General features: G+C 36.3%; 1 protein-coding gene across 2 annotated transcripts in view; it reads left to right on the top strand.

Moving 5' to 3' along the window:
• Positions 1 to 12,349, top strand: part of dx (deltex) — a 319,771-nt gene that overhangs the window by 15,308 nt on the left and 292,114 nt on the right. For both annotated transcript variants that reach the window (XM_067108869.1, XM_067108870.1), the window contains exon 2: positions 10,928 to 11,092. In XM_067108869.1, coding sequence (XP_066964970.1) covers positions 11,036 to 11,092 — 57 coding nt within the window. In that variant the 5' untranslated portion in view covers positions 10,928 to 11,035. The remainder of the gene's footprint in view (positions 1 to 10,927; positions 11,093 to 12,349) is intronic.

Below are 12,349 nucleotides of genomic sequence, written 5' to 3'. Positions count from 1 at the left end.
CAAAAAGTTATTTTATTATGAAAATATCATTTTTAATCGCCTTAGCCACAGCAAAACGAGTCGGTGAGTTGCATGCTCTGGATAAACAGGTTGGTTTTCCCAAGAGAATGCAGTATGCACTTACATTCTAGGTTTCTTAGTTAAGAATGAGAACCCTTCTAATCCATGACCTCGTTCTTTTTCCATTCAGAGCCTTACAGAGCTGGTGGAACCTTCGGATCAAGAGAGAGTGTTGTGCCCAGTGAGAGCATTGAGGTATTACCTCGAGAGAACCAAGAATATCTGAGGGGATTTTCATAATCTCTGGTGCTCCGTTAAGAATCCTTTGCGCCCTCTCACTCTTTGTTTATGAGACATTATTGAGGAATCTCACTTGGGGATTCAAGAAGATGGTTTATCTTTGTTAAAAGGTAAAAGCCCATGAAGTGCTGGCGGCAGACACATCGTTGGCTTTCAAACACAAGCTCTCTCTGTCTACAATTATCCAGCTGACTTATTGGAAGTTTCACTCAGTCTTTGCCAGCCATTATTTATGTGATATCGAGACAGTTTTCGAGGACTACAGCATGCTGGGTCCGTTCTCCACGGCTGGCGTGGCACTAGGGAATGAGGGGTAGGAGTGATCCTTTTATTTTCCTCTAACTCCTAGCCTTGTTTAAGGTTGTTGAGTTTTGGGAAGCCAGGGGGTTACTTAGTACCTCGAGTACCCTCCGATCTGTGTTTTTTATGGATGGGTAATAGGTTTTCAATTGGTGTTCAGGTAATATTGTTTTTTATGGTCATGTTGGTTGGTGTATGTTCACGCTGAGGGCAAGGTCAGTTATTTTGTTTAGCTTTTGTCAAGTCATAGGAGTCCTCCCTGACCACAAAGCTCCCACTGAAGTTGGGGCAATTCCTGACATTACAGGTCGTCCCTACAGGTCGAGATGAGCAACAACCGAGAGGCAGTACCTTCCTGCTCTTGCTCTCTCCCCAGGTAAGGTTACAACAAGCATTACGGCAATGCTGGCTTTTTTTTATATTTCAAATGCATTTCCATTTATAAATGTTTTTTGAGTAGTACGTGTCCATACTTCCCACCTCCTATTAATGTGGGATTCAGCTATCTAATTACTTGGTCAGTTACATATATAAAAGTGACATTTTTATAAGAAAATAAGTTTTTATATACATTGTATACATACCAAGTAATTACTTGATCGGAGCCCGTTCCTCGTCCCCGCACATGGACATAGAGCATAAATGAATTGAGCTCTTCAGCTATGATGTACCTGTACTTCCTCTGGAAGTGGGCGGGCCACTTAACTGCAACAAGACAAAAGAGTGCTTCCGTGAATTTCAATTCTAAAGCTGCTGTTAAAGTAGAAACTAATAGCTATATAAATACTTGGTAAGTATATATAGAACCATATTTTATTATAAAAATGTCATATTTCCTGTTCGGAATCATGTAATGTGTTCATTATATATTGCCGTTCTGTGGCAAGGACATCTTCGATATTACTCATAATTTCCTTATGGAATAGATCAAATGCTGCAAACTTTGCATCCCCTTTGGGGGGAGCTTGTGTAATCTGACTGAGTATCCGCAGCTGAACTGTAACTGCCTGTTCTGTTACCCAAGGGGTAGAGGTCCTGGGTGAGTTACTATACCCTCTGAAAATGTGGTCATTTCAATTGGGGTTAGGTGGATCCTAGTACAGTATCCCTTTTGGGGGAAGGATCCTGTTCAGCTTCTGATATAGCTGCACGGGGGATAGACTTCTTTACAGAAGGTTTCTCCCATGGTTGGCTGAAATTTGTGTCCCTGAGCCCAATGGGTTCAGCAAGGTCATTCCAGTAGCAATATCAACTTCATACTCTTTTGTAAGAATATCACCCCCAAGTGAAGATTCCTCTACTTCCTTCACAGGGTTAACCTGGGAGGTTGTTACGGGGTTTTGGCCCAAACGTAGATCTTCTGAGAAAGAGTTAATCTGCTGGAAAGATATAATCTCCCCCTTCCTCAACCTTGCTGAACCCCAGGACCCATCGAGACAGCTTAAAACGAGCTGTTTCATCCGTAAAACTTGCAGCCAGGCGCATATTACAAATTTCACACATATATGGCGACCAAGCAAACTTTTCTTGTTTTTCACAAGGACTATGTTTGTGGCAGGTGGTATGGGCCATACCCACTGGCAAAAAGCAAACTGAGCAATTTGCTGTGGAACACTTGAGCTGAGGGTCCTTCATAATGGCAGCCCTGCAAGTGAAATAAAACAAGTTGTTATTAAAAACTAATTAAGGATCGGGCACTTTTTTAACGACAGGTTGTTGATATATAGGGGTTTGTTAAAGAATATTGTGTGGAACTTCTGGGGAAAAATTTTTGTTCAGTGACCTTAGGTTTTGTGACGCCAGAGCATTTTTCGGCCAAAAATGGCCATTTTCAAAATGCATCTCCTCCTTTGCTTTTTGGTTTTAAGGGATGAGATTTGAACCACGTATAAAACACATATGGACCTTCGATACAAAGCTGGGGATTTTGATTTTTCAATTATTTTTCGAGATATGAACTTTTATTTTTTTAATGAAATTTTCCCGAAAAATTTACAGAAAAAAAAATTGCCAAAAATCAGAAACTCAAAATATTAAAAATCCACCCGAACAAAGCTTTGTTTTAATCTACCATGTTTCCCCATGTTATATTTAAAATTTCATTTAGATTGGTCCAATACTAAGGGAGGAGATGCATTTTAAAGGCGAAAAACTTATGTTTTGAAAAACGGGCCTTCAAAGTTTTAGTTACATAAAAAAAGTAAAAGGGACTTCAAAGACTGCGTTACAATTAATTCTATGGTTTTAATTTTTATTTTTGGGTATTAATTAATGCAAAATGATTATAAATAAGAATATTAATTTATTATTTATGTGCCTAAGACACATTCTTATAAATTTTAGGTTCCTGGTCCCCTGTCTGATCTTGCTGCAAGGTATTACTCTAGGTATCATAGTTGCCTACACTTTTTATTAGTGTCTCTGAATCCATCCCTTGCCAAATGGATCCTGGGAATTACTTTACATTCACAATTAGGGATTCGTGATTCAAGTAATTCATCAAGTCTTGCTTCACTTATTATGATCATTTTATTTTCAGGATCGTCTATAATATCAGCCTCCGAGCTACTGCTTTCTTTTTCTAAAATATCTTTTGCCCTTTGGTAGTGACGAACAAATAAAAAGGCGTTTAGGGGTGGATGTGGTTGGTCTCTGGTCAGCAGAGATCGCTGCCTGCGCCCGTTTGATGGGCGACAGCTCTCTCTCTCCGTCGCCCATTCCCTCTATGGCACTAATTTCTTGAACTCTTTCTTCTACTTCTCGCCTGGACTTTTCCACTTGGCTTTTCCGCATTCTAGAAGCATGAAGTGAACTCTTGACCTTTTAGGCATGGTGAAAAACAAAAACACCGCAGAAAATACAGAGTTCAGTCAAGGCTAGCGAGCATGAAAAACGTGTCCTTCTAGCTTTGAAGTTTATAGGCAACTCTCGGCTTACAGTCGGCGTCATGGTATGACGTGTGCGTTAATCATGGCTAGGAATAACTAAAAAGGTGCCAAGTAGGATATTATTGACATTATACATTTCATTTCAAAGGAAGTTTTCGTAATATATATCGCAAAAACTATACCAGACTAAATCATTTGCGCTACTGGTGTTTTATGGGTATATAGTTATTGTTACATTTTAGGCCATAACAAGAGAAATACGGCAAATTTTAGCATAATATTTCGTGGACACATTCTTGAACCCTATACTTTGTAAGCCATAGAATTTTTTTCAGCAAATCGAATTTTTAAAGATTATTGGTTTTTTTAGGCGTGTCCTTAATATAAATTGTTTTTAATAGGGACACTTCTGTAGATCCTCATATCGTTAGTATATTCTATATTACAGGTTAACTTGATTACAAGTGTGCAGTTGTGATACATTTTGTTAAAAATCCCATTTAACATAAGGTTTAGGTTAGTTTTGATGCCTTATATGGCTGTAATGCTTAAACTATTTAGTCTTTTTGCTATGGCTATATGAAATTTTAGTTCTAATTATCATGCCATTCAGACTAATCTTATATGAACTATTTCGTTTAATTAATTAACCCAAGCTACTGTTTTATATGGCTTAGGTTAATGCTTCTAGTATAATCTATGTTAAGCTAAGAAGAAAGGACTTCTTAGAGGGTTCTCGATTAACCTATTCTAAGCTTATTTAAAACTTATATCCTTAAAACTTGAGGATATAAACTATACTGTGCAGAAAAGAACCCTCTTGTAATCTAGTTTTCTGTGGCCGAGACTACCCTTTTGTCTGATATTTGGCCATTGCTGTGTTTAGGCTAATAGTAGGATATTCCCTTAAAAAAGGGGTCCTATTTAATCTGGTTAGGCTACTGCCTATTCTAGGTTTATATCCTTCTTAAGGATATAGACCGTAAGAACTCCACTAATGTGTAGCCTTACCAATAGGCTACCGAGTTGTAAAAATTAGGTTATTTTATTAAGAATAGGATATTGTTTATATCTAATCCTAGGCTATTTGGACAAAACTACTGCTTAGACCAATACAGTAATATGAAATTTCTTAATTGTTTTCTCTTAGCCTAGTATATTGCCTAATCCAGATTATTTTAGATAATTTTTAAATGTACAGGCTATATAAAAACAGAAACCCAGTAACCTTATAGTTAGGTTATTTAGTACTATTTCATCTAGACCTCAATAATGGGATGTTTCATAAAAGGTTATCACTTAACCTAACATAAGGTACTGCCTAGTCCTGGATTATTTAGATCATGCTTAACCCTTTCATATCTGTATAGTTATCACATCACTGAGGGCACATGAGCCCCGATGTGTCTGGGAGCTACTTCGACAGTGCGAAAAAATAATTATTTCGAAAATTCAGCAAAAATATAAATTTTATGCCAACAACGTTCATTTTGCTGTCCTTTTTTTCTAAATGTTTATATTTTATGGTGGAATAGTCAGAATAAGAGTCCCAGCCCTCTAAATACAAAAAATGTGAGTTATTGCACAAAAAAAAATCTTTATTTATTTTCATATTTTCCTCAGAACCCAAAACTATGAATGTCAGGCGAAATGAATTATTTTTTATGAGAAAGCCAACAAAATTTCTAAATATCGACATATAAAAGAATGGAAAACGAATAAGTCCAGCTGGTGAAAAAATTGATAGAAAAAGGGGAAGAAACAGAGCGCTCTGCCCTCTTTATATAGAATTATGAGAATTATCAAGAAAAAGATTTTTTGAAGAGCCCTATCTCGGTTATTTTTCATAGAAATTACTTTGTAAATATACGAAAATGTAGAGGAAAAGTTGAAGAATAATGTGAGAGTCAAGAAAAAATGGCTTTGGTAACGACAACAGTTTCATTTTGACGTTATAAATTGATTGAACGAAAAAAATGTTACCGTTGTCAACATTATCGTTCAGAGCTCAAAATCTATAACAGTTAGGCGAATGGATTATTTTTTATGAGAAAGCCAACAAAATTCTCTAAATATTGATATATAAAACAATGAAAAACAAATAAGCCCAGTTGGTGAAAAAATTTATAGAAAAGAGGGTAAGAAACAGAGCGATTTGCCCATTATATGGTGAGAATTATCGCTAGAAAAAGTTTTTTTGAAGAGCCCTATCTCTGTTATTTTTTTCATAGAAATTACTTTGTAAATATACGAAAATGTAGAGGAAAAGTTGTAGAATAAAGTGAGAGTCAAGAAAAATGGCTTTGGTAACGGCAACAGTTTCATTTTGACGTTATAAATTGATTGAAACGAAAAAAATGTTACCGTTGTCAACATTATCGTTCAGTAGCTCAAAGGCTATAACAGATAGGCGAATGGATTATTTTTTATGAGAAAGCCAACAAAATTCTCTAAATATTGATATATAAAACAATGAAAAACGAATAAGTCCAGTTGGTGAAAAAAATTTATAGAAAAGAGGGTAAGAAACAGAGCGATTTGCCCAAAACGTATGGTGAGAATTATCGCTAGAAAAAGATTTTTTTGAAGAGCCCTATCTCGGTTATTTTTCATAGAAATTACTTTGTAAATATACGAAAATGTAGAGGAAAAGTCGTAGAATAAAGTGAGAGTCAAGAAAAATGGTTTTGGTAACGGCAACAGTTTTATTTTGACGTTATAAATTGATTGAAACGAAAAAAATGTTACCGTTGTCAACATTATCGTTCGTAGCTCAAAGGCTATAACAGTTAGGCGAATGGATTATTTTTTATGAGAAAGCCAACAAAATTCTCTAAATATTGATATATAAAACAATGAAAAACGAATAAGTCCAGTTGGTGAAAAATTTATAGAAAAGAGGGTAAGAAACAGAGCGATTGTTTGCCCGGCGATGGTGAGAATTATCGCTAGAAAAAGTTTTTTTTGAAGAGCCTATCTCGGTTATTTTTCATAGAAATTACTTTGTAAATATACGAAAATGTAGAGGAAAAGTTGTAAAATAAAGTGAGAGTCAAGAAAAATGGCTTTGGTAACGGCAACAGTTTTATTTTGACGTTATAAATTGAAAAATTGAAATTTAAAAAATGTTACCGTTTTCAACATTATCGTTCGTAGCTCAAAGGCTATAACAGATAGGCGAATGGATTATTTTTTATGAGAAAGCCAACAAAATTCTCTAAATATTGATATATAAAACAATGAAAAACGAATAAGTTCAGTTGGTGAAAAATTTATAGAAAAGAGGGTAAGAAACAGAGCGATTTGTTCGCGATGTTGAGAATTATCACTAGAAAAAGTTTTTTTGAAGAGCCCTATCTCGGTTATTTTTCATAGAAATTACTTTGTAAATATACGAAAATGTAGAGGAAAAGTTGTAGAATAAAGTGAGAGTCAAGAAAAATGGCTTTGGTAACGGCAACAGTTTCATTTTGATGTTATAATTTGATTGAAACGAAAAAAATGTTACCGTTGTCAACATTATCGTTCAGTAGCTCAAAAGCTATAACAGTTAGGCGAATGAATAATTTTTTATGAGAAAGCCAATAAAATTCCCTAAATATTGACATATAAAAAATGGAAAAACAAATAAGTCCAGTTGGTGAAAAAATTGATAGAAAAGAGGGTGAGAAACAGAGCGCTCTGCCCACATTCTATGGTGAGAATTATCGCAAGAAAATTTTTTTTTTTGAAGAGCCCTATCTCGGTTATTTTTCATAGAAATTACTTTGTAAATATACGAAAAAGTAGAGGAAAAGTTGAAGAATAAAGGAAAGTCAAGAAAAATGGCTTTGGTAACGGCAACAGTTTCATTTTGACGTTATAAATTGATCAAAACGAAAAAAGTTACCGTTGTCAACATTATTGTTCGTAGCTCAAAACTATAACAATTAGGTGAATGAATTATTTTTTTATGAGAAAGCCAAGAAAATTCTCTAAATATCGACATATAAAAAAATGAAAAACCACGAATAAGTCCAGTTGGTGAAAAATTGATAGAAAAGTGGGTAAGAAACAGAGCTCGCTGCCAGGCATAAGGTGAGAATTATCGCTAGACATTTTTTTGAAGAGCCCTACCTCGGATTTTTTTCATAGAAATTACTTTGTAAATATACAAAAATGTAGAGGAAAGGTTGAGGAATAAAGTAAGAGTCAAGAAAAAATGGCTTTGGTAACAGCAACAGTTTCATTTTGACGTTATAAGCTGTTCAAAACAAAAAAAAAAAAATTACCGTTGTCAACATTATCGTTTATAGCTCAAAAGCTATAACAGTTGGGTGAATGAATTATTTTTTATGAGAAAGCCAACAAAAGTCTCTAAATATCGATATATATGATAATGAAAATGAGATTCAGAGCCCTGCCTAAAATCCAGACATCTCTTATGTGATGCACTAACAAATTTCCGCTAGTTTTACCGTAAAAAACTTTTTATGTAAAGCATGTTGGAAACTGTTCTCGATTGACGCCGCTTGTATGTAAACAGCCACACGTGTTTACCCAGCCTCGAACGCATGGTCTCTGACAGAAGTGTGGCCTGTCAGGCCTGCGTGGGTGCGATCAGCTGATGTCATTGTGAGAAATTTTACTACGCCATGGATTTGCGCATGCGCAGTAGAGGAACTAAAAATTTATAGAAAATAGAGGATACCAAACAGAGTGTTTCAATAATGTAATCCTACATTTTATAAAAAAATGTAAGATACGAGAGAAAACGTGGGTAGGATCAGCTGATTTCATTGTGGGAAATTTACTATGCCAGGAATTGCGCATGCGCAGTATAGGCACTGCTTGCCTGGCGACGATGCCTGAGTTACACGGTCCAAGGTATGCTTTAGCCTATGGAAACCACCAACTGTCCGAAAATAAAAAAATTTACCCTACCACACGCATTTAAAAAAATGTCGGTAAATTTTACGTACAATTACGCTCAGTCAGACAAGAAGGGGGTAGGGGGTTATTGCGTAATATGACGCCAATTGGGCAGGAAAGGGTTAAGTATACAGGCTATATAAAAGGAAAAAGTCTGCAGCCTGTTTATGTAATCCTACAGTCTTTGGTGTAAACTAGACTGCTGCCTAGGCCCATAACAGGATATGCCTTAAAAGGTTCTTACCTTAATTTAGGTTGTTACCTAATCCAGGTTATTTGTTTCACCTTTCTTCTTCTTCTTCTTCTTCTTCTTCTTCTTCTTCTTCTTCTTTAACGTGCTTTTTTCCCGTTTTTGTATGGGGTAAGCACGATGCCTTCTTTTGAAGGACTTTTGATTTGGCTTTGGGGTAGACCGTAGTCTCGATCAGCTGCCCTGCCTGACATCGCTTAGACCCCGATAGCGTGTGTTACATGTATCATACCAGACCCAACGCCCTTTCTCCCAGCAGCGAGATGTTGTTGTGCGGGTAGGTCGAGAGTTCGAGACGTGTGAGATGTTTGTTATGTTTTTAGAAGATGTTGTAGTGGCTTTGTTTTGTGTGTGTATTTAGTCTGTAACACCCATTTGCTTTTTTAAGCAAACCTATCCGTTGATTACATACATAATCCCGGGGTGTCTACACGGATAGCAAAGTGTCCGCCTCTCTGATCAGTCGGCTGCGGATTTGAACCCGCACCACAGACCTCTACGAAGTCCGAAGCTGCTGCTGTAATCGACTGCGCCATCGAGGCTCTGTTATTTGTTTCACCTTTAAGGATATGTAATCCTAGGTTATAGGCTACAGAAAACATCTATTATAATCTAAATTATTCTCACTGAATCTGATACAGGCAGTCTCCGGCTATCGTGGGGGTTCTGTTCCGACGACATGACGAAAAGTGAAAATCGCCAATTTTCGGTTATCGGCGCCTCTGTTAGGTATGTATCGGCACCAATACAAGATTATTGGCGCTGATAAGCGGAAATTGGCTCATAAAGTGCTGAAAATCGCTAATTTTCATCACTAGACAAGCACCTAAAAACCGGATTGCCAATAACCAGGGACTGCCTGTATAGGCTACTGCTTAGACTATTGTAGACATCATTATCTAAAAGGACTATCAAAATTGATAATAAATTGTGAAATATTTCTTTTGTTAAAACTTCTAAATAGAATGACAAATTCTTCAAAACAATTTGCACTTTTTACAATAGCAATCAGAGAAAGCACTGACCATGTGCTCACAAAAAACACCTGTTTTTGGCTTTCACACAAATTAATTACCTGTTCCACAGTTTAAAACTAAACATTTTTAACTGGAACAAAATTTTTAACTGGAACTTTAAAATAAGTTCTTAACTTTCAAATTTAGATGTTTCCATGATCCACGCTAATGAAAACAGAGAATCGAAATGCTGAAATTACGGAGCACTGGCTTTAGGTACGCACTCTACCATTGACCAGAAGAGTAATGGCTCCCTGGTCCTTTGCCAGTCCGGTTGGAAACAAGATGGCGGACTCACATGCACAATAGTCACTTCTCCTTCTTGCAGGCTTTGACAGAAAACTGGGTTCAGCTTTGCTGAAGGTAACGGAAAATGTCCTCTTATCTTTGAGTCCATTATACTCCATCATGTGTTATATTGTTTATCAATACAACAAAATACCCAGCTACAAGACCAGGTAAAAGAGAATTCTTTGATATTAGTCTAGTCACCAAGACGAAACGAGTGACTGCACTATCAGAAATGTATTTTATCCTAAAGAAGTACCAATGTGTCAGTTGATTAGATTCCGGTTGCCAGATTCAGTGGACTGGCACACTGATTGTCTAGTATCTCCTTGGGAGAAACTGAAGCCTTTGCTTTACTGTTAGTTTCTTGATGGCACTGTAGGACAGGGGTAGGAAGCTCCTAATGGTATGTATTGAGATTTTGCTACTGGTATATTTGTAGCTATTACAGAGCTCTATACAGGCAGTCCCTGGTTATTGGCGATCCAGTTTTACGGTGGTTGTTTAGCGACAACGATAACTGGATTTTCGGCGCCAATATGCACCGGTCTCTGCTTATTGGCACGCGATCCCCAGTTATTGGTGCTGATAGGCCTGGGATTTCAGCACTATTATCACCAATTCCCGGTTATCGGCAATTTTCGGTTATTGTCACGCTGTCGGGAATGGAACCCCTGCCGAGAACTGGAGACTGCCTGTAGTGCCCCACATCATTATGGTAGCGTTTGTTCAACAGTCACAGTTGATTTGAAAATGCTCAAGTTAAATATCAGTGTTACCAACAGGGAATCTATCATAAGAAGAATTTAATATTTTATACATCAAGGTAATTGTGTGATTTGAAACATGACTTACTACAGTAAGATTTGAGAAAAGAAATTTTGTAGCACTTGTATCTTGCAAATTTTGAATTATCTTTAGTTGAGTAGTTACTGAGTACCTGTATGTGGTATTAATAGCTTGTTTCATTTCAGGTGTTTTTGGTCCCCTTAAGTTTGCAGCATAGTAACCTGCAAATAAAAGAACTACGTAGTACATCACATTGTGCATCAAAATAGATATTAGTGCACGCACACTCCATAATGGCGTCAGGAAAACAAGGCCTATATGTTGTTGTATGGGAGTGGGAAAACAAGCAGGTTAGTAAATTCTTCCAAAATGTCACCTGTGTACTGATATTGTTTACACATGAAAAGCACACATCTTTTACAAAAGCCTGTCTGTGCAGAAAAACAGTTCTAAATCTCATTTAGAAATTAGGAAAGCAGTCATGAGATGTAGCACAAGCCCTCCTGTTAAGGTATTCTCATTTCATTTTGTTTCACATGTTGCAGCTTACCAAATTCTTGCTTTGTGGTCAGTCATATGAGTACCTCTATGAAGCGGCTCTTTTGTCAAAGTTTTTTTTTTTTTTTTTTTTTTCTCCATCTTGTATTAAGAGTCTGCCATAGGGTAGCATTTGCTGACCTTTCTCTTTGGCTGATGAAAGTCAGTTTCTCTGATTGCCTAGTTCCTTATATTGGCACCAGTTAGTCAGAAACCTTACGCAACCATACTTATTTTATTTTAGATATTGATCAAGATTTTTGGCCAAAGAATAAATAGTTGACGATAAATTTTGTGCAGAGTAGTATGACTATTCATTCTGTCTTCTGTATTGATGGTTATAGGCTTCATTTATATTTGTTTTAACAAGATGAAGCTTTTATTTATCATTAATTTTTTTTAACAAGATTTGAGGGGCATGCCGACCACCAAATTTCAAGGAATTATTGAATTTTAGTTATTAACAGTTTTCAACTGTTTTGTCTAAATAAACATATCCTGAAGCGATAAGGCTAAAAAACAGTTTTAGATTGGTTCATTGACAATTTTGGTCATTGCTGGCACTGTGAACCACAAATTGTAAGTAGATTTGTAAAAAACATCTGTATGAATAATTCTTGATAGGATCAAGTAAGTATACATTGTTTTGCGCTGTTACATGTGTAAATAAACATATCTTGAAACGTTATTGCTAAAGAAAAAAGTTCAGATTGGATCATGGACAATTTTGTTCATCGCTTGCAAGGCACTGTGAACAACGAATTGTAAAAAACGTAAAAAGAGTCTGTACGAATAATCCTGGATAGGATCAGTTTTGAGTTATAGTTCACTGTTTTGGACCATTTTATTGTAAATAAACATATTTTGAAACGTTATTACTAAAAAAAACTGTTTACAGTAAACCACCATATTTGTGTTCTCACGATTCACAGACCCACCTATCCGCTGATTTCTCTATGAATCATATATACTGTACAGTAAAACCCCCCCCCCTTGTATTTGCATTCTCACGATTCGTGGACTCACATATTCCTCTTTGGAACGTATCTACCCATTATTTGTGATAAATT

The sequence above is a fragment of the Macrobrachium rosenbergii genome, chromosome 9 (assembly GCF_040412425.1).
Source record: "Macrobrachium rosenbergii isolate ZJJX-2024 chromosome 9, ASM4041242v1, whole genome shotgun sequence".
Classification (NCBI taxonomy): domain Eukaryota; kingdom Metazoa; phylum Arthropoda; class Malacostraca; order Decapoda; family Palaemonidae; genus Macrobrachium; species Macrobrachium rosenbergii.
This window is presented reverse-complemented; position numbering and strand designations above follow the sequence as displayed.